Raw genomic sequence first — 24,488 nt, forward strand, 5'->3', positions numbered from 1 at the left:
GATTAACTTAGTATATACTATTATATGCACACTGTATATAAAAACCTCATATATGACAAATTAAATTTAAGAAAAAGGTTCAATTAATCACTCAGCAAATGAAAATGAAAACTATGGTAAGAGAAAGAGGAACAATTCATTGATGGTGAGATTATAGGTGTCGCCTCTGGAAAGATGAGTGTGGAAGTTCTTCACAAAGCCAGAAGTAGAATTTCCATGTGCTGGCCGTAATGCTCCTGGGAATATACCTCACAGGACTCTATCCTTCTATAGAGATGTGTGGTCATTTGTGTTCATTGCTGCTCTTGACAATACCCAGGAAATGGGATCAGTTCATCAACAGATAAATGGGTAATAAAAATGTTATCTATCTATCTATCTATCTATCTATCTATCTATCTATCAATCATCTCCTATCTATCCATCCATCTACCTACCCACTCATATATATATATACATAATGGGATTCTATTAATTTGTAAAGAAAAGTTAAGTTATAATAGTTGAAGGTAAATGAATGGAACTGGAAAATCACACTGCACGAAGTAACCCATATCCAGAAAATGCCAAATGCCTTTTCTCTCACTCGTGGATCATAGACTAAACTTGGAGTACCTGTAGAAGCCGGGACACTAGAAAGGGACCACTGAAAGGGGATGTCGGGTGTTAGAAAACAGGTAGTGTGAAATAGAAATGGGGATGGAAAGGTTTAAGCAGGGAAGAGTGTGGGAGGAAGGGGCACAGGGGGAGTGATAATCAAAAGAGACTATGAGAAAAGCTACATGGAAAACTATTTTGTAAGCCAATTAAAATAGATGATAAAAAAGTTCTAAGGCAGCGTGCTTGGCTGGATACTGCTGCTTCTAGGAGCCACTGATTAATAAACATAAATTCCAGTGCCAGGCTGCCAACCCTTCGAGTTGTTGAGTGGGGCCTCCAAAGGCTTCCCAAGACCACACAGGCTCCATCCACGCCTCCTGGCTGGCCACCAGAACTTGACGGTTGAGACCCTGTTAGTGAAGACAGCACACCTTGGTTGCAAGATAGAAACAAAGCTGGATGCTTCCTTCTTGCTGTTTGCTTTCATAATGCTATCAGGTTCTATGCAGGGTGTGGGCTTAGAAAAGCTTCAATAGATGCTTCCAGCTATGACCCCTAAGAATTACAATACCAATCCGCAGGTGGCAATGGCTGTTAAAGGCCCAACAGCCCACTCAGGTTGAATTTAAGGCTTGCTCTGCAGGAAGGAATTTGTGTTGAGAATTGTAAATCCAGTAAAAATTCATGGCTGGGCAGGTCATAGACTGCTGGGGAGGGTAGCTTACTCCTGTTGTTGACCCAAGTTGAACTGGGATCAGGCTGCCTTCTAAACATCCACGTTTTTATAAGTGATAGGTAGTCCTGGCTGCTAACTTGACATACTCAGCCAGACGGAAACCTCAAATAAAGAACTGCCTCCCTCAAAGTAATCTGTATGCATGTCTGCAGGGCACTGCTAACTGACACAGAGGGGACCAGCTCACTATAGGTAGGACCATCCCTAGGTAGGTGGGCTGTGTATACTAGTTAGATGAGCAAACCGGCAAACAGTGCTCCTGTATGGTCTATGCTTTAGTTACCGCTGGCAGATTCCTACAAGCTGAAATAAACCCTCTTCTGGCCAGGTTGCTTTGGTCAGTGTTTTATCATGACAACAGAGAGGCAACCTAGAACACACAGAGACAAATATTACTCTCAGACTTCATTAGAGAAATTTCTTTCCACAATGAACGGTAACAAATGAAGAGATTCTTGGCTGCCCAAGGTACTGAGAAAAAGTGACAGCTGAGCATTCAGATCTGCGTAGGATATTTATATTGCCACCTTTATGGCTCGGGGAATAGCACAAAAGAGGCAGAAAGCTGGAAGACAGAGACAATGGTAGCAAAATAAGATCTGGGCACGGATGGCACGGCACGGCAACCATGAACTTACAGTAACTCTGGCTGCCTGCACAGGGCCTGTACAGGATTAAATCTTTCAATAGTCAGTCATGGATTAGGGGAAGAAGGCAGGGGTCCAACCTTCCCTGCTCAACTATATATTGGATACTGAGGGATTCTAGAAGACAGGGAGTCATTAATGAACCCACCAGTCTCTAACGGATCGCTCCATAGCCATGGTCAGACAGTTCTCACTCAAATCAGTGGGTAACAGAACAAAACACAAATACATGAATATGGGGAAAACATCTGTAGGAAGGAGGGGAGACTGATGGGACTGTGAGAGAGGTAAGAATGGTGAGAGTAAACACAATGCCTTAAATACATAGGAATTTGTGAAAGAAAGGCTCATATTTAATATGAAATTTAGAATTTGATTCTGAATACAATGAGGAAGTCTGCTGCAGAGACTGTGAGAGGTTGCAGGAGGTACTGAGGTGAGAAGCCTTCCTTCCATACTGAGTAGCCTACATATAAAGAAGTGTTTCCTTCACTTCTTGCCAGTGAGCGAATCTACCCTGTTGCTGCTACTTCTGTAGCTGTGATCCTTCACTGATATCACAACCCAACTCCTGCAACCTTTCGGCTTGAACTAAAGATCAGAAGTGCTCTAGGCCTTCATCACTATTTTTGGGCTGCTGAGGGATCCAGATCCACAGACTAGGCAGCTACTGTGTTTTCAGCCTCCCCAGTATGCAGTATGCTCACAGACACGGTGAGACTACCCAACTCTTCTTACATAAACTAATCTAGAAATCCCTTTGTAATTTACATTTCCTTTCTCCAGTTTTGTTCTACAGAACCCTGACTAATACATGAATCATGAAATGTATTTGTGTTAATACATAGTGATCAGAAAGGAAAAGAATGTTGGTGAGGCGGAGAGGCAGTGTAAAGCCTGTGTCAGGCTCTCAGCCAAGGAAACAATGCCAAGGACCTCAACTCTGGTGGCTACAGTACAACTAGGAATGGAATGGGAAAGACCTTTTAAGACAACAGATTGGGGCTGGTAAGATGATGGCTCACGGTTAAAGAACTGACTGCTCTTCCAGAAGTCCTGAGTTCAATTCCCAGCAACCACATGGTGGCTCACAGCCATCTGTAATGGGCTCCGATGCCCTACTCTGGTGTGTCTGAAGACAGCTACAGTGTACTCATATAAATAAAAATAAATCTTTAAAAAAAAGACATTAGATTACATGCAATAAACACATGTATATAGCAAGGAAGGTGAAGTGAAAAAAGTTGAAGGCCACTTGGAGACGTCACGGCTATGTACATGGATGTAATCTGACAACGTCACTAACCAAACAAGTGGGGGAAACAAATTCTGCTTCTAGATATGATGAAAACAAAATCATTTACAGCCTATGTTAAGAGAAGCTGTAATAACAGGAACTTGAAACTGAGATCTGGAATTCAGAGACAGATTGAAGCTCAAGATTTAAGAACATACTAGGAAACAGTAAAGTCTAAAATGGATCAAATTACCCAGGAACTGGTTAATCAAAAGTATGTATGTAGCACAGAATAAAAGGCTTTCTTGTTAGCCTCACTTAAACACAGAATTTTAATAAGCCTTATATGTGGTATCATTTAGAATAAAAAATTAATGTCAAGAGTAGAAAATGACACAAAAATTATCTGCTTGTATGTGTGCTTTGGCATGACAGTCAGTGGCCTAATTTAATCAAATCTGAGATTTAGAAATAAGAAATTATTCCCAAGCCATCCACGGTACACCCAGAGGATGAAAAACTGCAGGGAGGGAGTGAGTGTCGGGCCCCATCAGTGTGTTCAGACACTAGGACTGAATCGAGGAGTTCAGCAGCAACTCTTCGAGGGAAGCCATCTTTAGTGAAGACGTTTAGAAACACCTTGAGACATGTTTAGAGATCACAGAAGAAATGGTTTAAGTAACAGATCTAAGTACAAAATACATTTTATTTATTCAAATCATGTTGGTTTTCAGAATATTTTGAAGTAACACACAAAATTATATCAAAGCTATATTTTAATCTCAGCCCACTCCACACTAAATTCTTTACTGTTTACCAAAAATAACTTTTTATAAAGCTTACTATTTTTGTCTAATATAATACAGATTGCTGATCTATTTTTATGTGTTTCTCTCAAAAATTAGAAGAGCTTATGAGCATATCATACAAAACTAAGTGGTATATTACACACCAAACACGAGTACAGATTCTGTACAATAATGTAACAGCATACACATACTACATGAGACTACATGCCTTGTTAGGTCATATTTTCAGAAATCTTTCATGGAAAAATTCTACATTGCAAAAGGTGGTGGTTCATACTCAAACTCAAATTCTTTTCATGAATTTCTTTCAGAGGGCATTAGTTGTCCATTTAACTTCATTAGCAGCTTTACCACAAGACCAGCCTACAAAATAAAACAGATGTTAACATCAAATATGAAACATAAAAAGATTAAAAGACATATAGAGTAGTAGGCATTTTCATACCTACTTGAAAGATAACTATTAGGAAGAGACAGCACGTCAAGAAACTGGGCATATCTGACACATCTGCAAACCCACGAACTTAGCTCTAGGCCTGCAGGTGTGAACCCTTTTCATTAAAGAACTCCCTTTGCCTGGTCTAGCCCCAGCCCTGTAGGTTCAGGGCCACATTTCTCTGGTTCAGCTAAACAGCTTAAGCATCAGCTTTACAAGGCCTAGTTTAGATCACATGAGTGTTGAGCAGCATGGCTCAATCTAAGGAAAGCCAGATTATCACATCAGACACCCAACCAACACATACCCAGGTCACATGGCAAAAACAAAGATTGGCCAACAGCATGTCTCCCATCAAACCCACTAGTCCCACAGAAGTGTTCTGCAATGAGAAGTACATAGATGAACCTCAGGACATAAGACTCAAAAGAATAATCATAAAGATTACCAAAGGATTCAAGGAATTCAAAGAAGATACAAATACTTTATTGAACTCCAAGAGGATAACAATAAACACTGGAGTGCTAACCAAGAAAATACACACATCTGAGTAAAATAAAAATAACTTAGGATTTGAAAACTTAAACTGAATAAAGAGAAACATTAATAAGAACACAAGATGAAATGAAGATGTAATTGAAAAACTCAATATGCCAATGAGAAAACTGAGGGAAATTTTAATAAGCAGAATCAATCTGAGTCAAACAGACAACAGATACCTGGACTAGAACATAAAAGAATCTAGACTAAATAAACGAAAATAAATCAAGATTTTTAATAAGCATAGAACAGAAACATATAGGAAATATGGAACATTAGCAAAAGATCAAATCTTTGAATTACAGGGCATTCAATGACATAATCCAGATCTTTAACAAGATGATACATGAAAACTTGTCCAAATTAAAGACACATCTACAGACACAAGACAGACACAGAACACCAAATAAATAAGATGAAAAGAAGCATACAAAAGAATATCACAGTTAAAACATTAAATATAACATAACAAAAGAAGAAAATAAACCCCCACAAGTCACATATATAGGAAAATCCATCAGAATAACACCTGACTTCTCAATGGAAACTCTGAAGGCCATAAAAGCCTAGAGGAATGCACTCCAAGTTCTAAAAGACAGACCACAATTGCAAAACTAGACTACTTTAACCAGTGAGACTATCTACCAAAGTTGACAGAGAAAGAAAAATTTTCTATGATCCAAACAGCTTATAAAAATTCATATCTAACTACAGCAAAAACACTAAACAATATTGGAAGCAATGCTCTGAACTAAAGAGAGGAATAAGAAAAGCCAAGAGACCTTGAGGGGCAGGGTGGGTTGGAGAAAGACAAAATAAAATTAAGAACACAAACCAGCAAAAAAGATCAAGATGACTACAATCTACATACACCTTTCAATAATAACTCTAAATATTATTGGCCTCAAGTCACCAATCAAAAGAAATGGACAAACTTGGATTAAGAAACAAAATCCATCTATGTGCTGTTTAGAAGAAATTCTAAATTTAAAGTTTTAACTTTAAAGATAGAGACGACCTTAAAGTAAAAGGAGAGAAAAGGCAGTCCCCTACTGATAGACACTGCACACCTAGGACACAGGAGTTGGACGCTTTGAGATGGATCTAACTTGAAAGCCTCTTTCGTGTGGTCTAGCTTTCACAGTTTCAGACAATACTACGGAAGCTGCCAAGGAAGCAATTAAGCAGTCCTATCCTGCTGCATGACAACCTATGAACCATGACAACAGTGTGGCAAGCTATGCACAAAGGAGCAGTATAGCATTTACATGCCAGTGATAATCAACACCTGTCTAACTGGACCTGAGGCACAAGAGGGAAATCACGGCTAATACTGGAAACCTAGCCACTTTCCCACAGCTAGTGAAATCATGGACCTTAGAATACCCACTTTGCCAGACCTTATCCTTGTACCCACAGACGGATGTAAAGCCACTCAGCCCTCACCAAAGAAGCCTTTCCTCACAGCAGATGGAGAGCGCCACAGAAAACTACAACTGGGCACAACTGAGAGATGAATGGCTCATGGGGGCCCAGTGCCAACTGACACATCTACACTATGGCGCCTAGATCTAAGGCTCAGGGAGCATTGCAGAAGAGAAGGTGGAAGATCACAAGAGACAGAATATCAGACACTTACAAGCCACTGGGAATCACTTTCTCCTACAAATAGCTGGACACGTAAGACCTGAGCAATGTCAATGTCAAGAGACATGTTACTATGGAAGGGAGACATATTTTAGGAAGATCCTGCTCCTAGACAGAGAACTAGAGCAAACTACTGACTGCTGGATGAAGAATGAGCCTCTCTGAGAGCAACATGAACGACCTGGTGTCCGAGTACCGGCAGTACCAGGATGCTACAGCTGAGGAGGAGGCTGAGGAGGAGGTGGCTTAGAGCTGTCTTAGTCACTCCAGCATGGGAGCAGTGTGAACTCTTTATTCATTCACAGCTTGTCTGCTAGCCGTGTCCACTGTGCATTTGCTGTCCTGTGTCCTGACATCACTTGTACAGATACCACCATTAAAGCAATTCATGGTGGAAAAAAAAAAGGAATGAGCCTCTCTCAGGAACAAGCCCCCTTTTTGGTTGTTCAATGCAGGTGGTTAGCCCAGGAACCACAAACACAGAAAGAACAAAAATGGCCTCAGCAGATTGTATTTATATATATTTGTCTACACATGTGCACAAGTGTGTACGTACATACACACATGTAAGCAACAACAACAACAACAACAACAATAATAATAATAATAAAAGAGGCTATCAGCATGGGGTGAGGTGGGGTGGGAGAGCCTGGAGGGAAGTTACCTGAAAGATACTGAAGAGAGGAAAGGGAAGGGGAAAGTGATGTACTTACCCTTCAATTAAAAACATTAAAAAATAAAAGTAAACAGGAGATAGAAGAAGAATTACTTAGGATTTTGAAGATGGTTAGGAAATGCCACCCTGAGCACAGTGAACGGTTCAGTGGTCAAGAAAAGGGAGAGACAGGGAATAACTAGTCATAATTACAGGAAATGGTATAAGGAAGAGCTTAACTGCTTTAAAACAGAAATATATCAGTTTGCCACGTTTCTGGCTCAGGAAGGGAATCCCATTTTCATCTAATACTAAAGGTTTCTGGGGAAGTTAAATGAATTAAGTATTAAAAAAAAAGAACTTTAATAAAACTATAGTTTACTATTATTAGTCAAACTAATTTATCAGTACTTGCCTGTTTTGTGTGTACTATAAAGCTCATTTTATTTTCCATACTGTGGATTTGAAAACAAGTACCAGCATCTCCCAGCTGCCACGTAAAGCAACAGTACTTAAGGCTGATGAGTAAGGCCTGCAACAGAATTAGAGATTACTATGCTAAAACAGAGGTGAGAGTAGCATTGGCTCAGTCAGGGTGGGTGTTTAGAAATTCAGGCTTATCCTTGGCTAACAAAGACCAGCTAGCTACATGAGACTTCTGTCTAAAAACAGCAACAAATGTCCTAAACAAGAAATGCAGCAACACTTCTTATCACTTAAGTGTTTACAATTATTATTAAATGTAACTGTTTTGGATATCATTTTTTAAAATCTCTTTACAGCACCCACACTAGCTTCACAAAGCCTGTAGGACCTACAAGGCTGACTCCAGAGACGACCATGAATAATAACAGTGTTTGTATCAGACTAACAAGCACTCTTATAGACGCCCATTCTCAGTGACGTGGAACATAGTAAAACAAGCTCTTATTTTATGCAGGTTAAAGAGTAATTAATATATTCAGTACCTTTCATGAATATATGTATACACAGTACTTTTAATCCTGAAAGTTACACAGTAGGATTAACAGGATGACCTCAGCGATTTCATTACAATGAAAATAAATACACTGACATGTTAATATGTATTGTAGAAATAAGAAAAACAAATATTTAGAATATATTCTTCGTAAATTCAATAGAAATATTTAAGAAGCAATGTTAGGGTAAGCTACTCTTATACTTTCCTAAAAATGCTATATTTAAGTAGGCATTCAATACATGTTTTCTTATTTCTAAGCTTGTTTTCGTTGATGTCTAGAACTTAGATTTATGAAGTATAGTATGTTATCATTCATCATATATAAGTGTATATGTGTATCATATCATATGTGTATCATATACATATATATGATATGTATGGTATCTGTATAAATGTAAATATAATGTATATATGTGTAAATACCATACATACATTGATTAAAAGATTAACATGCCTAAAATCTTTTTTATTATTATTATTATTATTATTATTATTATTATTACTTTCAATTTTTAACAGTCCAGTCATTGCCCCCCTCCCGATCTGCCCTCCCACAATTCCTCATCCCCTTCCTCCTCCCGTCTCCAAGGGGATGTCCCTTCCTCCCACCTCCTGCCAGGCCTCCCCACTCCCTGGGGCCTCAAGTCTCCATGACTAATATCTTAAATTTTTATTGTTTCTCTCTGGTAAGTAGACTGAAATTCCCTTCATTTTGGGATATACTTAATCTTTAATTATTCTGTCCCAGTAATAACATACTTTATTGCTTTAAATATACATTCATATGAAATGTATACATAATCTTCTTATACTGTCCTTCAAAACAGATATACTTAGAAATATTAGCTTCTTTTAAGTGGCAGTTCTTCCAATGTTAACTATAATAAGCTAAGAATATATCAAAATATAACAGTTTAAGGCTGTTTTGTTTGTTTTTGTTTTGTTTTTGAGACAGGGCCTTATTTTGTAGTTTTTGGAGCTTTTTGGAGCTATGTAGACCAGAATAGCCTCAAACTCCTCCCTCTGCCTCCTGCGATTAAAGGCATGTGACACCACACGTGGTAGTTTAGGGCATTTTTAAAGTGGGGTTTTGTTAAGGAAAAACAATATAGTTAATTTATATGAGTGTATGTTATATATAAAAGAATGACATTTGTTTAAAATCCAGTTATCTACATTCATGTTGTAAAATACAACTTTGTAAGATATTGAAAACAGCTATGTAGTAAGGTATAGATTAAAACCAGTGGAAAAGCACAGTAGTAACTTAAAATGAGTACACCTAGTCACTTGACTTAATTTTTTAAATTAAAGCTAAAAATCAATCTTTTAACAAGTCTCCAAAAAAAAAAAAAAAAAATGGGGCTGGGGATTTAGCTCAGTGGTAGAACGCTTACCTAGGAAGCGCAAGGCCCTGGGTTTGGTCCCCAGTTCCGAAAAAAAGAACCAAAAAAAAAAAAAAAAAAAAAAAAGAGAAAGAAAGAAAGAAAAAGAAAAGAAAAGAAAAAAGGAAGGAGAAAATGGGTTCAGGTAGCAAGTCTCAATTTTATGGAGATTAGATTTCCAATAAAAGTACAACTGACCCATATATTACAGTAAAATCTGCTGTTAGAGGACAACATGCAATGAGGAAAGGATTCTTAACACCACACACAGATAATATGAAGAGTCAGGGTCCACATGGTCTTTGATGTGACCAGGCTTCTCCAGAAGAAAAAAGCTGCCCTCATTAGGAGGTAAAACCTACAATTGGCAAGAAGCTCAGTAAGGAGAGTAAAATGGATCACGGAGTCATAAATGAGAGGGTTAGCTGCAAACAGCAAGAAGGAAAGGCAGGGAGTGAGAAGGTGTGCCCAGCAGCCAGCAGACATGGCAGGCAGCAGTGATGAGGACAGTGTGCTCTGCAGAAGGGCATGTGTGCACAAACTCAATTTAGCATGGATGAACACTGCTATTTAATAAAACTGATGACACAGGAGCAAACATAGTTCACCACACTGCAACACGGAGTCGCAACAAAGCTCATTTTATGTGAGCAGAACAGACCAGTCTCTGATGGACTGTATTTTCTGATGGACTGCTTTCGCTACTTGAAAGAGAAACATACAGAAAATAGATAATTGACATTAAAAAACTAGCTGCATTCTAGTTTCTCCAGAGAATCTCTAAATGACAACAACCTACTTGATAACTAAACAATTACGATCATCTTAGATCTTTCAAAGGTACCATAAACACATCAGTAGCTTAGGAGCAAAATATGCTTCTTGGCTCAACCACCTTCTTATATACTGAAGGATAATATTCCCACTTATATTTTTATCTGTTCACTTATTTTTTAAGATTTATTTGTGTGCATGCATGCGTGTGTGTGTGGGTGTGTACATGTGTACAGTTGCTCACAGAGGCCAGAAGAGGGTATCAGGACCTGGAGTTATAGGCAGTTGTGTGCTGGAAACCCAGCTCCAGTCTTCTGCAAGAATAAATAGTAAGTGCTCTTAACAACTGAGCCATCTCTCTACCCTTCTACTTAGAAATTGAATATCTTATTCTGAAAAAGAAGTCTGACAACTAATAAGATTGCTGTAATCCTTTTGCCTGTTATCTCAATTATTCAACTCCTGCATCAGAATATTATTAAAATATGAAATGTTGCATTATACTGCTAATCCACCAGTCCATCATTGGAATGCTTTATAAAACATTTTATTGTTATTCAAACTTGAAATGCTACCAAAGGCAAACACTACAGCTCAGAGAAACAGTGGGTGTCACATTCCCAGCAGCACCATCATCCAGTTTTACCAGGAGGGATCTGTAAACACAGGTACACAATTAGCAGAGGAAAACATCTTGAAATGGTGAAAAATATTTCCCCTCATTTTTCTCCCTTTCTTTCTTTTTGTAGGTGTGTACTTGTTAATGCACAGAGTCCAGAGTCAATGCTGACGGCTTCCTCAGTCCCCACTGCCTTATCTTTAACATAGAGTCTCCTCTCAGAGCTGGTAAGCTCTGACTAGACTGGACAGCCATGAGCCAGGACCCACCTGCTCTCACTCACTGGGCACTGGGGTTACCGATGGGCACGAAAGTGCCCAGCTTCTCATTTCTTTCAAACAAACTTATTTCACAGAAGTAGAGAAGTGGCCACAAACCACATAGCAGTACCCTACCTAGTGTTTGTAAACCAGTTTTAACAGAAATAAGCAATACCCAAAAGCAAGCAGAAAGGAATTTCAAGAAATCAAACTCTGCCAAGTATGAAATCTGTTATTCTGCCCTATGTTGTATTTTATTCTCTAGATCCTCCCATAAGTTAGCAGCATTATAAAATAACTGTCACCTAAAAGGCTGATCGCAAGTTCCCACGGATGACTGTATATAATTAGGTTACTCTAAGAAGAGACTTCAGAGCTGGAGAGATGGCTCAGTGGTTAAGAGCACTGACTGCTCTTCCAGAGGACCCAGGTTCCATACCCGGCAATCACATGGCAGCTCACATCACAGCTGTCTGTAATTCTAGGTCAGGGGGTCCAGCACTCCCTTCTGACCACCTTGAGGACCAGGCACACATGAGGTACACAGACTTACACACAGCATAGGTTAAGTCACCCATACACACAATATAAGACTTAAAAACAAAGCAAAAAGAAAAGACTTCAAAATAAGACACAAAAATAAGAATAAAATTCATAAAATTTCCAAACTAAAATGTCCTTTGGAACATGATCTAACTTTGACAAATCTTAATAAGTGTGGCAAGATTTTTACTGGATTACTACTATAAGTTAGAAAGATGTTTATCCTGCCTAGATGTGTTGAATATGTTAAAAATAACTGTTAAGCTTTTATATTCTAATAATTTTGTTTAGAATAAGGAACAACATGGTGTAAAGAATTTCTGTATTGGACCTAGAGAGACGGCCCATCAGTTAAGAGCACTTCAGAGGACCTGAATTTGATTCCTAGCCCATGGTTGCTCACAACTACTTGTAACTCCAACTCTAGGATGATCTGAACCCTGTAGACTCTGAGGGCAATTGCACTTACAAGACCATACTGTATGACATATAATTATGCTTACTATAAACACAATAAAATAAAAATAAATATAAGAACAAAGCTTAAACAATATCTAAAGAATGGAAATATTCCCTTCCACATTAAATCTTGTTCCCCGAAGAGTTTCTTATAACTAACCGTAATTTTCAAAATAAAACCCTTTATCATACACTATATATTTCTGTCTTAAGTCGGGAGTCCTCCCTCACCATCTCCACCTAATTGGTCTTAATATGTATATTAGGTTAGGCTAGCCTCAGAGTCATAGCCCTCAGAGGCTAGGATCATAGATAAATGCTACTATGGTTGGGTAAGTATTACTTTCCCTCTGTGTGAGAAAAAATGAAAAGCTGGTAGTAGTTTATAATGCAGGAGGCCTCACCAGAACTTGATAATGCTGGTGCCACAATCTCAGGCTTTTAGAACTGTCAGAAACAAGGGCCTCTTGTTTATAAGTCATCCACTCTATGGCAGTTTTTATAGGACTCTACCAGACAGACACATAATGAAAAGTGTCTTTTCACTTGATTTTGCAATGATTTGGCTCCTGTCTCTACAGGCATCAATAGATTCTTTTTTTTTTTTTTAATGAAATATATATGAGACATATGTAATGGTGAATGCCTAGAATTTAGAAGGTCGAAGCAGGCAAACCTCTGTGAGTTTAAGGCCAACCTGGTCTACACAGTGAGTTCCTGGATGCCAGAGCTACATAGTAAGAACCTGTCTCAAAAAAATAAAAATTATATAGAAATAACAATGTAATCTGTATTTATATAAAGACATTCTTCAACTCCTACAACTTTTACAGCAATATTAGCATACTGAAAAGTTCAGCACCCTTATAACATATAAAAACATCATTCTACCCCAAATACTATTTATTCTATTGTATGCAAAATTATTGCAAATGCAAAAATGTATTACAGTTGATGTGTAGATTGTATGTAGATTCTTCATGGAAGGTGGCAATGCTGTTCTAAATAACGCATGATAGAACTACACAAACATAGCTAAGGCGCTACCTTAGTTTCCATGTTTAGGAGATGAAGTCCTTTGATGTTCACTCCCACATACACAGGGATGACTTTATGATTGCTTGGGCTTGCCTTTGTAAATATCTGTCCTGTGAAAAAAGCTGCTCCGTATGTAGGAATTTCCCAGCAGTTCTGTAGAAACATGCGTTGCAGGTGATGCATTTCCTTACTGACACCCTCACTCATGCTAAGGTTCTGAAAACAAAGTAAAGAGTTGTGACCTTTTAATGATGCAAACACGTTTACTAGCAATTTCTAAAATCAATGTTTCCAAATAAGAATGAAGTTACAGTCTATTATTCCAAGTGTATTTTTTCTCTTGTGGCCTTAATATTAAAAATAAAGCAGCTGAGACCCACAAGTGTTGTCTATTCTAATGGAATGTAAGTGCTATGGGCAAGGACAGTACATGACTTTGGTCCGAACTCTAGTCTTCACCCCAGTATTCGACACATAGAAAGCACTCAGTCAAAGACTCTACTTCTAGAAAGAAACACATCTCGCTATTTTCAGTTTCAGGCACTGTGAACTAGAATTCCAGGATTTTAAATTCAGTGTTTAAAACATTATAACAGTAATACAAACAGTCTGTAGTCACGTGCATTTCTGTGGGGCAGCTTACCTTGTACTCATGGAGTATCCGATTTATCCAGTGAGGTGCCTTACTTTTCAGTTTAGTAATAGGTACGATGGATTTCAGATTTTCTTCACTGGAAGTACACATGCCAACATCCTTAAATAAGTCATCTTTAGTAGCTAAAGTACAATAATCCTTCTGTCACAAATGGCACCAAGTAATAGAAATTTTAAGCTGAATATGATGTTTTAAAACAAAATGTTCCACAATTATTTTTTTCTTCCATTTTTATTAAATTGGGTTAATTCCCTTTCCCGGTTTCTAGCCCATCAGCTCCCTAAACCTCCCTCCCCTTCTATATGGGAATTCCCCTCCCTAACCAGCCTCCATGTTCCACAATCTTAATATTACCAGTTTAATATTTCCTTCTTCAATAACCAGATAATATTTTCAAAAGTTGAAAGATCACATTAAAAAAACTTTAGACATGCTAAAACCTGTATTTTCTCTCAAGTATTAAATATCAAACAACTTTATATGGTGGGATTCTTTTTTTTTTTTTGGTTCTTTTTTTTCCGGAGCTGGGGACCGAACCCAAGGCCTTGCACTTCCTAGGTAAGCGCTCTACCACTGAGCTAAATCCCCAGCCCCATATGGTGGGATTCTTAAATATCTGACTCGTAGTTTTTCTTTTATTAAGTAAAAGTTTTAGTAAACTTATTTAAACACAAAGAAAAATCATAAAAGAAAATTATATCAAGTACAACGTATATATGTAAAACTTTGAAATGTTTTACTAACTAAAGAACAAGCTTTACAATAGGTTTTTTTCTTTTACTTAATGTTTTGTATTATTTAATTCTAATCCAATGTATAGACTGTCTGTCTGCCTGAGACAGGTCTTACTGTGCAGCTGAGACTGGTCTGGTTCATGATCCTTTCTCTGTCTTAGTCTCACTGATGATGAGCAGGCGCCACCATACCCAGCTAGCAATGCGTAACTACTTTGCAGTAACATTAAAATGTGTGGGTTAAAGAGAATCTTGAGCATATGATAAACCACTGCATACTTACTTTAAGAAACCTTGTTTGTGTTTTTTACTCTCATAATTCCCATAAACTATTTGTAACAGTAGACTTGCCAGTGTTATCAGTTTAGCATCAGGAGCCGTATAAAAGCCCTTCAGTAAATTATATCTGGCTTCATCAAAGAGAATAAGAATAGCTAGTGGGTCTTCAATCTTAAAAGGAAGAAAATACAATTTGGTTATTCAACTACAATTTACTTTATAACCCTTTTTCCTACCCAGAATAAAGCTCTAGCTGTATACAGGTGTATGTGGTGTGTATGCTATTACTGCACTAGAGCACGGGTTAGCAAGCTTGGTTTCTAAAGACCAGCCAGCAATACTCTAAGTCATATAATTTATGAGTCACATAATCTCTACTATAAATATTAGAGCATGAAAGCATCACTTATGAAATAAATTTTCACATATGAAATATTGTTTTTAAGCTATTGATGTTCTAAAAAAAACTCCTTAGTCTGCAGGCTTCATGAGAGTAGGCAGCAGACAGGTGTGGCCATAACAAGCACATAATTTGCTAATCTAAATATCACAGTTTATGCTGTTAAAGTTATAGCAAGGGCTTATCTAAATCTTTAAATTCATAAAACATTTTCCTATTATCTATGCCTTATAAAATACAGTAGTGAACTTCAAAGATAAAATATGTCAACTTTTAGAAGGGCAAATGAGGCTGAAATAGCTTCTTTTAAGTCAAACGCTTATTTACCCTATACTTTCAAATACATTAGAGGAAGAGTATAGTGTTTTGTTACATTTAAACAACTTACCTAATAGAATTAATATTGACAATGTTAGTCTATACATATATTTCTACTCAGAAATAATAATTATAGTCTGAGTATTTTCAAATATAAGTCACAACACTGAGTCTTTATGGTTGAAAGATTCTGATAAACAAAATAATTTTTTAGCTTATAATACTCTATCCACATAATTCTGAAAAACAAAAACAAATACAAAACACCACCACCATAAAACCACACCACAAAAAGAGATTTTTCTGTGAAAAAAATGGCAAAAAGATCATTCTAATTTAGAAGACACTGATAGGTACCAAGTCCAAAGTATGACCATTGACTAGATCCTGCAGGTGAGAGCTTATAAAGAATTTCTGAAATAACTGGGAAAAATGTTAATTTGGACATCAGATATTACTATGGAAAAGTCAATTTTCAGTTAAAGGCCTTTGTGGAATGTTCTCATTTTTGTGCCCTCTTCTGACCTCTGCAGTCATTAGGTACACAAGTTGTACACAGGCACACATACAGGCAAAATACCACACACATAAAAATTAGATTAAAAAAAAGGAGTAAGTGTAAAATATTAGTAATTAGTGGATCCAACAAGTGATACACAGTGTTAATTATATTGCTTTTTAAATTTACCTTTGGTTTTTTTAATTTCTTAAATTCAGATGTTGGGGAAAGGCTGAACAAGTGTTATTTTCATACTAGAGACTGACTTGATAGATTTAAAGAATTAGAACAGTCACACAGAATTTTTGTTAGTATGTTAAATGAGTTTTAACCAATGGCTACTGTTTTCTAATGAAATCAGGTTGTTGTCATCCTAAAATAATGATGCCAACCAATAAATGCAATTCTCCTATTTTTCAGAGTGTAGATAGGAATTAAAGGACAAGGATACTTTATCATATGACATTTGATAAAGACTTGCTTTCTTTTATGAATCTACTTTTCTAACCATGAAATTTAATACCAATGATCTGTATTGTTCCTTTCCCCTCTCAGACAACTTTCAAAATATTTCATGAGTCATGAAGGTAGCCTAAGAATGCTTGGATTACTTACAGATTTTTAAAATTTAACACACTTAAAAGATTGTAATGTATGCCATTTTAACCATTCATAAGTAAATAATCTAATGGTATTGATTATATTTTAGTATTGGGCTCTACCCTCACCACTATTCCCAAGGGTTACATACCAGGGGCTGAGCTGGACGGTGCGTAACAGCAGAGTGCGTGTGCATGCTCAGCTGTGTAAGACTCAGTCCTCAGAACTGGTCAAACACACACAACAAAACTCCCCATATTACCAGCATACGAGGTTTTGCTAACATTCTTTTGTAGAAATAGTTATGGATGGTATTAAGTTTATCTTTATGGATGGTATTTAGTATTATATGACCTAGCAGTTATTTTGTTAGTTTATATTATTAGGCTACTGTACCTTGCTTGCTATAATCTCTCACTTAGGTTTCTTCTTTGTTTATTTATTCTTATGCGATCTCATTTCCTCTGAATCTACAATCCTTTAATCCAAATATACTTGCTTGGAAAAGATCAATGAAGTTTAAATTCTGTTCTTATGTCAGGAATGGCTGCTTTCTCACTGCTTAGGACAACATTCTTGCATCCCTTTTACAAAACTCTAGTCTTTACCCAGGTTTTACAGGCTTCTTTTTTATAAATCCTGTTCTTTCCTACATCTTTGAAATTCACAAAGCTGATTTCTACTCTAAAAAAAGTTAATTTCTGTATAAGCTACGTCTATGATTGCTAATTTTCTTTTTTTTTTTTTTTTTTTTTTTTTCGGAGCTGGGGACCGAACCCAGGGCAAGTGCTCTACCACTGAGCTAAATCCCCAACCCGCTAATTTTCTTTAGCATGGCCTCCTTATTCTCCTTATTTCTGTTTTCAAAAGGGAAAAAATGTACTTGTTAAGATGAAAGTAAAGGAAAAAAAATACCAACCAGAACTTTGTATTTAGACCAACTGAAATTCCCTCTTACAACGGGATATTAAGATTTAACAGAAAAAGAAAGTATATTCCTTGTACAGGAGGAACAGCACAATTCCTACCTCTACCTTCTACCCCAGATCCTAGAGATTCTGTGGATTCAAATAACTGAATAAGGTTTCTAAGCAAACCTTTTTCTCAACTTCTAAAGGAAGTCCCACATCTCTTCTTAGGAAAAGCTGTGGTGTTTCTCTTTGTGGATCCAAATTAGTCAATTCAGCAAGTATTTCTGGCCAGTCACGAACTTGTTGCAAGGGTTTATGATAAGGCTTGAACTGAAGACCTGAAAAAGAGCTGTCCTTTATAAATAATACTGTAAAAACAAATCCACTATATCAATGCGTAGAAACCTTACATTAAATCATATGCATCTAAGTATCAAACAGTTTAGAAATCTAAATTTAAATCAATGTTCAATACTTATTACTACCCAAATTGTGGATACATCCCTGTTTTTAAGGACAAAATTATAAGAGCATTTCTTGCAAGCTAGGTATGAGGGCACAAGACCATAATCCCAGCACTTGGGAGGTGGACATTAAGAACACAAGTTCAAGTTTATCCTCAGCCAAATATCAAGGGTGAGTCCTGCCTGAGTTATGTGAAATCCTGTCTCAAAAAATAAAACAAAAGTAAAGACTATGGGCTGGAGAGATGGCTCCGTGCTTAAGAACACTGGGTGCTCTTCCAAAGGACCCAGGTTTAATTCCCAGCACCCACATGGTGGCTCACAAGCCCTGCAACTCCAGTCAAGCAATCCAACAACTCCACCTCTGCAGGGGCCAGGCATGCCCATGGCGCTCAGACACACAAGGAGACAGGGTACATGTAACAGAATAAAATCATTTTTAAAAAGTAAAGAATATTTCTTAGGCTTGAGATGTGATCAGTAGTGCGGCGCTTGCTTAGTAGTATTTCGAGAGATCTGGTTTCATAAATAGGATTAGAAAAAAATTGTGGAGAATTTTGCAGATAATTCTTAACATAAATCAAATGTACTAACGTACGCTAAATTAATTCCATTGTAGTTCACTTAATTTTGAATAACTACAATGATTTGGTGCTAAACATATATTCAAAGATAATCACCACACAATTATATTTCACAAGTATTTACAGTAAATTTGGAAGGATAAATATATAGAGATATTAAGTTGATTTTAAGTAAAAAGTTTGACAGAAAACTAACATAAATATTTCACTTTGAGAGAAACACTGAAAATAAAGGCAAGCTGTACGAATTTTACATTTAATAGCATTCAAACTACCTGTATTGTCAGAGAGGAAACCTCCAGTGCTTACTAATGTCAGTATGCTTTGAACAAAGCAGGGACGAGGGTCCTCCCATTTCAGTTTGAACACTAATATAAAATGTAGCTAAAAGTCAATAATTATTAAGGCTATCCTCAAGTTTCTTAGTGTACTTCCAAAAAGGAGCAATGAGGTCTAAACAATAAACTACGTCCCCCTCCTGAGTCTTCTTACTAAGATTCTCTGAACAGATCCAAATAGTGAAGCATTGCTGAGTTTCCTGAGAGAGTCTCATTCCTTCCATTATCTGCTGCGCCGTGGTATTATTGCCGTGCTTGAGTTCAACAGAACGATATGACCCATCCATTCTGTAGATTCGGACTTTTTCATACTAGGAAAACATGAAAAGTCATGTGAGCCGTCTAACCATTACATATCCAGAGCTTGAAGAGACACTGAGTGATCCAGAACACTTACTATTCCCTGTATCTACTTTGAGAGGTTCACAATCACTTGCAATTCCAGGTTCAGGGAATCCAATGCCACCTTCTGGTCCCTGTGGATACTCACAAACACATGTGCATATACACATGCAGGCACACACATACACATTCAAAATAATTACATACCACAGTGCAACAAGATACTTTCTGCCCAACTATACCTTCAGGGTATAGTCTTTTTTTTTTTTTTTTTTTTGGTTCTTTTTTTCGGAGCTGGGGACCAAACCCAGGGCCTTGCGCTTCCTAGGTAAGCGCTCTACCACTGAGCTAAATCCCCAGCCCCCAGGGTATAGTCTTAAGGTTTGGTCTGTTGCTATATATTGGAATATTAAATTCTGTACCTGAAGGTCTAGGCCTACGAGTGAATTAATGTTTATAGAGTTTTGTTGTGCAAACCTAGTTGCTTAATTTAAAACTATTGTTAAATAAAAATGGCCACAGCCAATAACTGAAGGGACTAGAGGCAGGTGGGTTTTGAGTTACCTGGTTGGGGGTGGAGAAGAGAGAAGAGGAACAGAGTTCAGGAGAAGGAGGAAGAACAAGAGGAGAGGAGAAAGGTACCACGAGGGAAGATGAACCATGAGCATGTGGCCAGGAGAAATGGCAAGTATCTGTCTAGAGTATACCACTGGGGAGGTAACCAGGACTGGGGTTAGAAGAATAGATTAGGGGTTATCTTCCCTCACAATCCCCCTGTAATTATCAAATAAAATAAAATTATCAAATAAAATAGCCATAGTCTGAGTCTCATCTATTTGGAACTAGTCAGGTATAGGTTTACCTTGATTGTACTACAGTATAGACTTCTAATGTGGGAACTATCGAGACCTTGCTCAAACAAGAACATGTTGACAGTATTTAAAAATGATTATTCCCACTGTTGCACTCTCTAAGGTTCCTTCCATGGTCAAATTAAGGGAAAATGTTTTTAAACATATTGTCTATTAAATTCTTCTAAGTGTATCATTTATAAAATATTTAATATATAAAGTAAATGCCTCAGGAAATATAAACTTGGAATTAAATCAAAGAATTTCATGATTCTAGTGGCCCACAAAGCCTGAAAAAAAGTGTACCAGCAATAACTTACACTACGAGAAGTTTATAATGGAAGACTGAAAGCACAAGTCAGGAAATACTGGAATTTGAGCTTCCTTAAATTCATAAAATCGTAAATAGCAATAGCATTATAGTAGATTTGTACTGTTAAAGGAGGCAGGTAATTTTGCAAATAACTTTTAAGATAATTAATTTTGGATTTAAAGTATAAGATATATATGATCACATTCACAGTATAAAAGTTGGACCATAAAATGTTACCTAACTGTATCATCAGAAACTGGACGACGGTGAAGGATAATATGAGGATTTCTCTGTTCAAGCAGCTAAATAAAAAAGCAGGAAAGCACTAGGAATATGGCTCAGTGGAGAAGCACTTGCTGTGAATGTAAGATCTGAGTTTAATTTCTCAGCACTCATAAAAACCAGGAATGGCTACTTGTGTCTGTAATGCCTAAGTTGGTTAGACAGAAGAATGAAGAAAAGCAGCTCCTGGAAGCTAGACAAAATGGTGGGCATTAGGTTTAGTGAGAGACCATTTCTCAAAAAAGAAGGGGACAAGTGATAATTGGTCTCCACATGTACATAAACACACACACACACACACACACACACACACAAATAAATAAATACACACTCATACCTCTTTCACAAACCTAGGAAATCATCCATTTCACTTTTGTGAGGAAGAAAATGAGTTTCTTATACATTGACTTACTGAAAAATTATTAATGAATGGTATATAATGTTGTTGCTTATAAATATAAATGTTGCTTGGGGGCAATATACATTAATGAGCAGAAATATTTAAAATAAACACATTAAGTACAATCATACATTATGTAGTATTTTGGTTAATGACAGAACCAAACATCTAAGGGTATCACACATACCAAACTATATGCCATATAGCCTAGGTATATATAACAGGTTATACCATGGACGGTATAAAAATATACTCCACAATGCCAAAAAAGTCTAATAATATGTTTCTTAATTACATCTGTCATATGAGATTATAATATATATAAATCTTTTTAGTGAAGGGAATGAACCTAGGGTCCTTTGTAAACTATCGATTTAAATAAGACATTAGGCTCTAACTGTTCAGATAATACTTACTGGCTTGTTAATGGCTTCTTTCAACAATTTTGCAGCTTCTTCCCAGTTATTTTGTTTGTTTTCTTCACAAACATTTAATGGGGATCTTCCTTGTTGGTCTGTTATGTGCTAGAATGGAGGGGGGATGAATACACAGTCATTACAAACACACGGTGTTCTGAAAGCTATTCAATTCAAACTGCATAGAAATACTCTAGTCAAGGATTAAATATTAACCATACTCAGATATACTACAACAAAAATAGGAAAAGCCAAAAAACTCAGAGCACTAATTAACAGGATTATGTTTCTCAAAAGTTCAGTTACAGATTTAAGAAAGGTTTCCACAGTTTTATTTTTTTTTAAAAAGTACTTGTTAGTAGAAATTTTAGAAAATGGCTAAATGGTTTTCTTTCAAGACATTTTGGGGAAACACAATATAGAGGAAATTTTATGTATATTCTGGAGATGGATATGTGTAATGATTTTATAAACAACACAAATGTAGTGGGTGGTATGAACTGTGCATCTAAGTGGTTAAAATAATGCATTTTCTGTGAAGTGTACTTTATTAATAAAAATTCAAAACTTAAGATAAAAGGCACAGTTAATATATAAACATTACTCTATAAACTTTATAAAGTAAAATTTGTTTTAGTTAACCTATTACGTATACAATTAAACATTTTATCACTACTTATTAGTCAATGAATATTAAAATACAAAACAATAACTTACTCTGTCAATGTCTGGGTGAGTTAGAAGGATCTGTACTATTTCCGAATGTCCCCCTCCAGCAGCAAAATGAAGCGGTGAGCTGAGCTGGCCATTTAAAAGGTTTGGATTGCACTTTCCTTTCTCTAATAATATGCGAGTGGCCTCAACCTTTCCATACCTATAAAAATAAATAAAGTCTGCCTAAAATAACAAGCCCCACCTGATGAGTTAAACAAGGTCTCTAAAGAGGATCTGGAGGACAAAGGAGTAATGTAAATGTACTGACCTAAGGAACTTTGTGTGTGTTACTATGGCTCAACTCAATTCTGACCAAGTAAGAGAAATATAGTCTTAAAACAAGAGAAAAAAAGATGGCATAATCATTCCATAAAAGGGAGAAATTAGGAGATACAATTTTGAGTTCTTAATTGAGTCAGAAGGTGTAGCTCACTTATGGTAAATATATGCACCACGAACCCAGGGTTCAATTCCCAGCACAAGATAAACAATCAAACCAAGTAACAGCATAAAAAGCAACTTAAAATCAGAAATTAATTCTTTAAATGAGGAAAAAGAATACCCTTGGCAGGGAAGGGAGAGGCAAAGATTAAAACAGAGACTGAAGGAACACCCATTCAGAGCCTGCCCCACAGGTGGCCCATACATATACAGCCACCCAATTAGACAAGATGGATGAAGCAAAGAAGTGCAGACCGACAGGAGCCGGATGTAGATCGCTCCTGAGAGACACAGCCAGAATACAGCAAATACAGAGGCGAATGCCAGCAGCAAACCACTGAACTGAGAATAGGTCCCCCGTTGAAGGAATCAGAGAAAGAACTGGAAGAGCTTGAAGGTGCTCGAGACCCCAAAAGTACAACAATGTCAAGCAACCAGAGCTTCCAGGGACTAAGCCACTACCTAAAGACTATACATGGACTGACCCTGGACTCTGTCCCCATAGGTAGCAATGAATATCCTAGTAAGAGCACCAGTGGAAGGGGAAGCCCTGGGTCCTGCTAAGACTGAACCCCCAGTGAACTAGACTATGCGGGGAGGGTGGCAATGGGGGGAGGTTTGGGAGGGGAACACCCACAAGGAAGGGGAGGGCGGAGGGTGATGTCTGTCCGGAAACCGGGAAAGGGAATAACACTTGAAATGTATATAAGAAATACTCAAGATAATAAAAAAAAAAAATGAAAAAAAAAAAATCAGAAATTAAGTCATTAAAAGAATAATGCTTACATTGATTAAGTTAAATAATGTTGTAAGATATAAGTAAACAGCTTAAGATAACAATCAATTAAGATTAGACTGCTTCTGTATTTTTTTAAAAATAATTTTATGTGCATGGGTATTGTGTTTATACATCTGCGTATCACTGTGTGCAGCGCCCTTGGAACTGGAATTATAGAAGGCTATAAGCCATGACATGGGTGCTGTGAATGGAACCCGGCTCCTCTGGGAGTAGCCAGTGCTCTTAACCTCCTGAAACATCTGACACTTCAAAAATTTAAAGATAAGAATAGTATACTCTTTAAAAATTATTGGAAAAGAGAGATGGTACATCTCCAGTCCAAGACAATTTAAATGTATTTTGAAAAAAAAAAAACAATATGAGTTGAATTATAAATAGAACAGAACTGAAGAAAGTATGATTTTAGGCTTGGAGAAAGGAGTACACAATACAAGGTCTCAGGAGAATGCAAAGCACATGCCAGGTATACTGAGTCAGCCTTCTGCTTTATGCTTATGATCTAAAGCAAAGACTGAAAAGAATTTGCTGTTTGGAAATAAGGGGATAGTAGGGAAAAAGGGAAAGAAATTTGGTTTGCACTGAAGGGCAACTGGGGTAGGAGGCAGCATACTAAAAGTGATTTCATTCAACTTCAATTTCTGCTTTCTTCCCTTTCACACACCCTGTGGTTTTATCCTACTCTGAACTGGCCACTTGTATCGTACCCTTTCTTAGTCATGTCGCTTCACATTGTGTGTTCTGCTGTATGTAAGGTGTCTTTTCCTCTTCCCCATTCTGTTCA

The 24,488-nt window shown here is 37.1% G+C and overlaps 1 protein-coding gene across 2 annotated transcripts in view; it reads right to left on the reverse strand.

Annotated features, from left to right (window-relative positions):
- Positions 1-3,834: 3,834 nt before the first annotated feature.
- Krit1 (KRIT1, ankyrin repeat containing) overlaps positions 3,835-24,488 on the reverse strand; it is a 34,164-nt gene continuing 13,510 nt past the window's right edge. The window contains exons 9-17 of one of the 2 annotated variants that reach the window (NM_001108618.1): positions 22,471-22,627; positions 21,754-21,861; positions 19,304-19,460; positions 17,950-18,101; positions 15,040-15,206; positions 14,011-14,098; positions 13,377-13,583; positions 7,723-7,839; positions 3,835-4,392 (exon numbers count right to left, since the gene is read on the reverse strand). In NM_001108618.1, the coding sequence (NP_001102088.1) occupies positions 4,324-4,392; positions 7,723-7,839; positions 13,377-13,583; positions 14,011-14,098; positions 15,040-15,206; positions 17,950-18,101; positions 19,304-19,460; positions 21,754-21,861; positions 22,471-22,627 (1,222 nt within the window). In that variant the 3' untranslated portion in view covers positions 3,835-4,323. Of the gene's footprint in view, positions 4,393-7,722; positions 7,840-13,376; positions 13,584-14,010; positions 14,145-15,039; positions 15,207-17,949; positions 18,102-19,303; positions 19,461-21,753; positions 21,862-22,470; positions 22,628-24,488 lie in introns of both variants that reach the window. The other variant, XR_015685623.1, reaches the window with a different exon arrangement.

The sequence above is a fragment of the Rattus norvegicus genome, chromosome 4 (genome assembly GCF_021556685.1).
Source record: "Rattus norvegicus strain SHRSP/BbbUtx chromosome 4, alternate assembly SHRSP_T2T, whole genome shotgun sequence".
In the NCBI taxonomy this organism is placed as follows: Eukaryota; Metazoa; Chordata; class Mammalia; order Rodentia; family Muridae; genus Rattus; species Rattus norvegicus.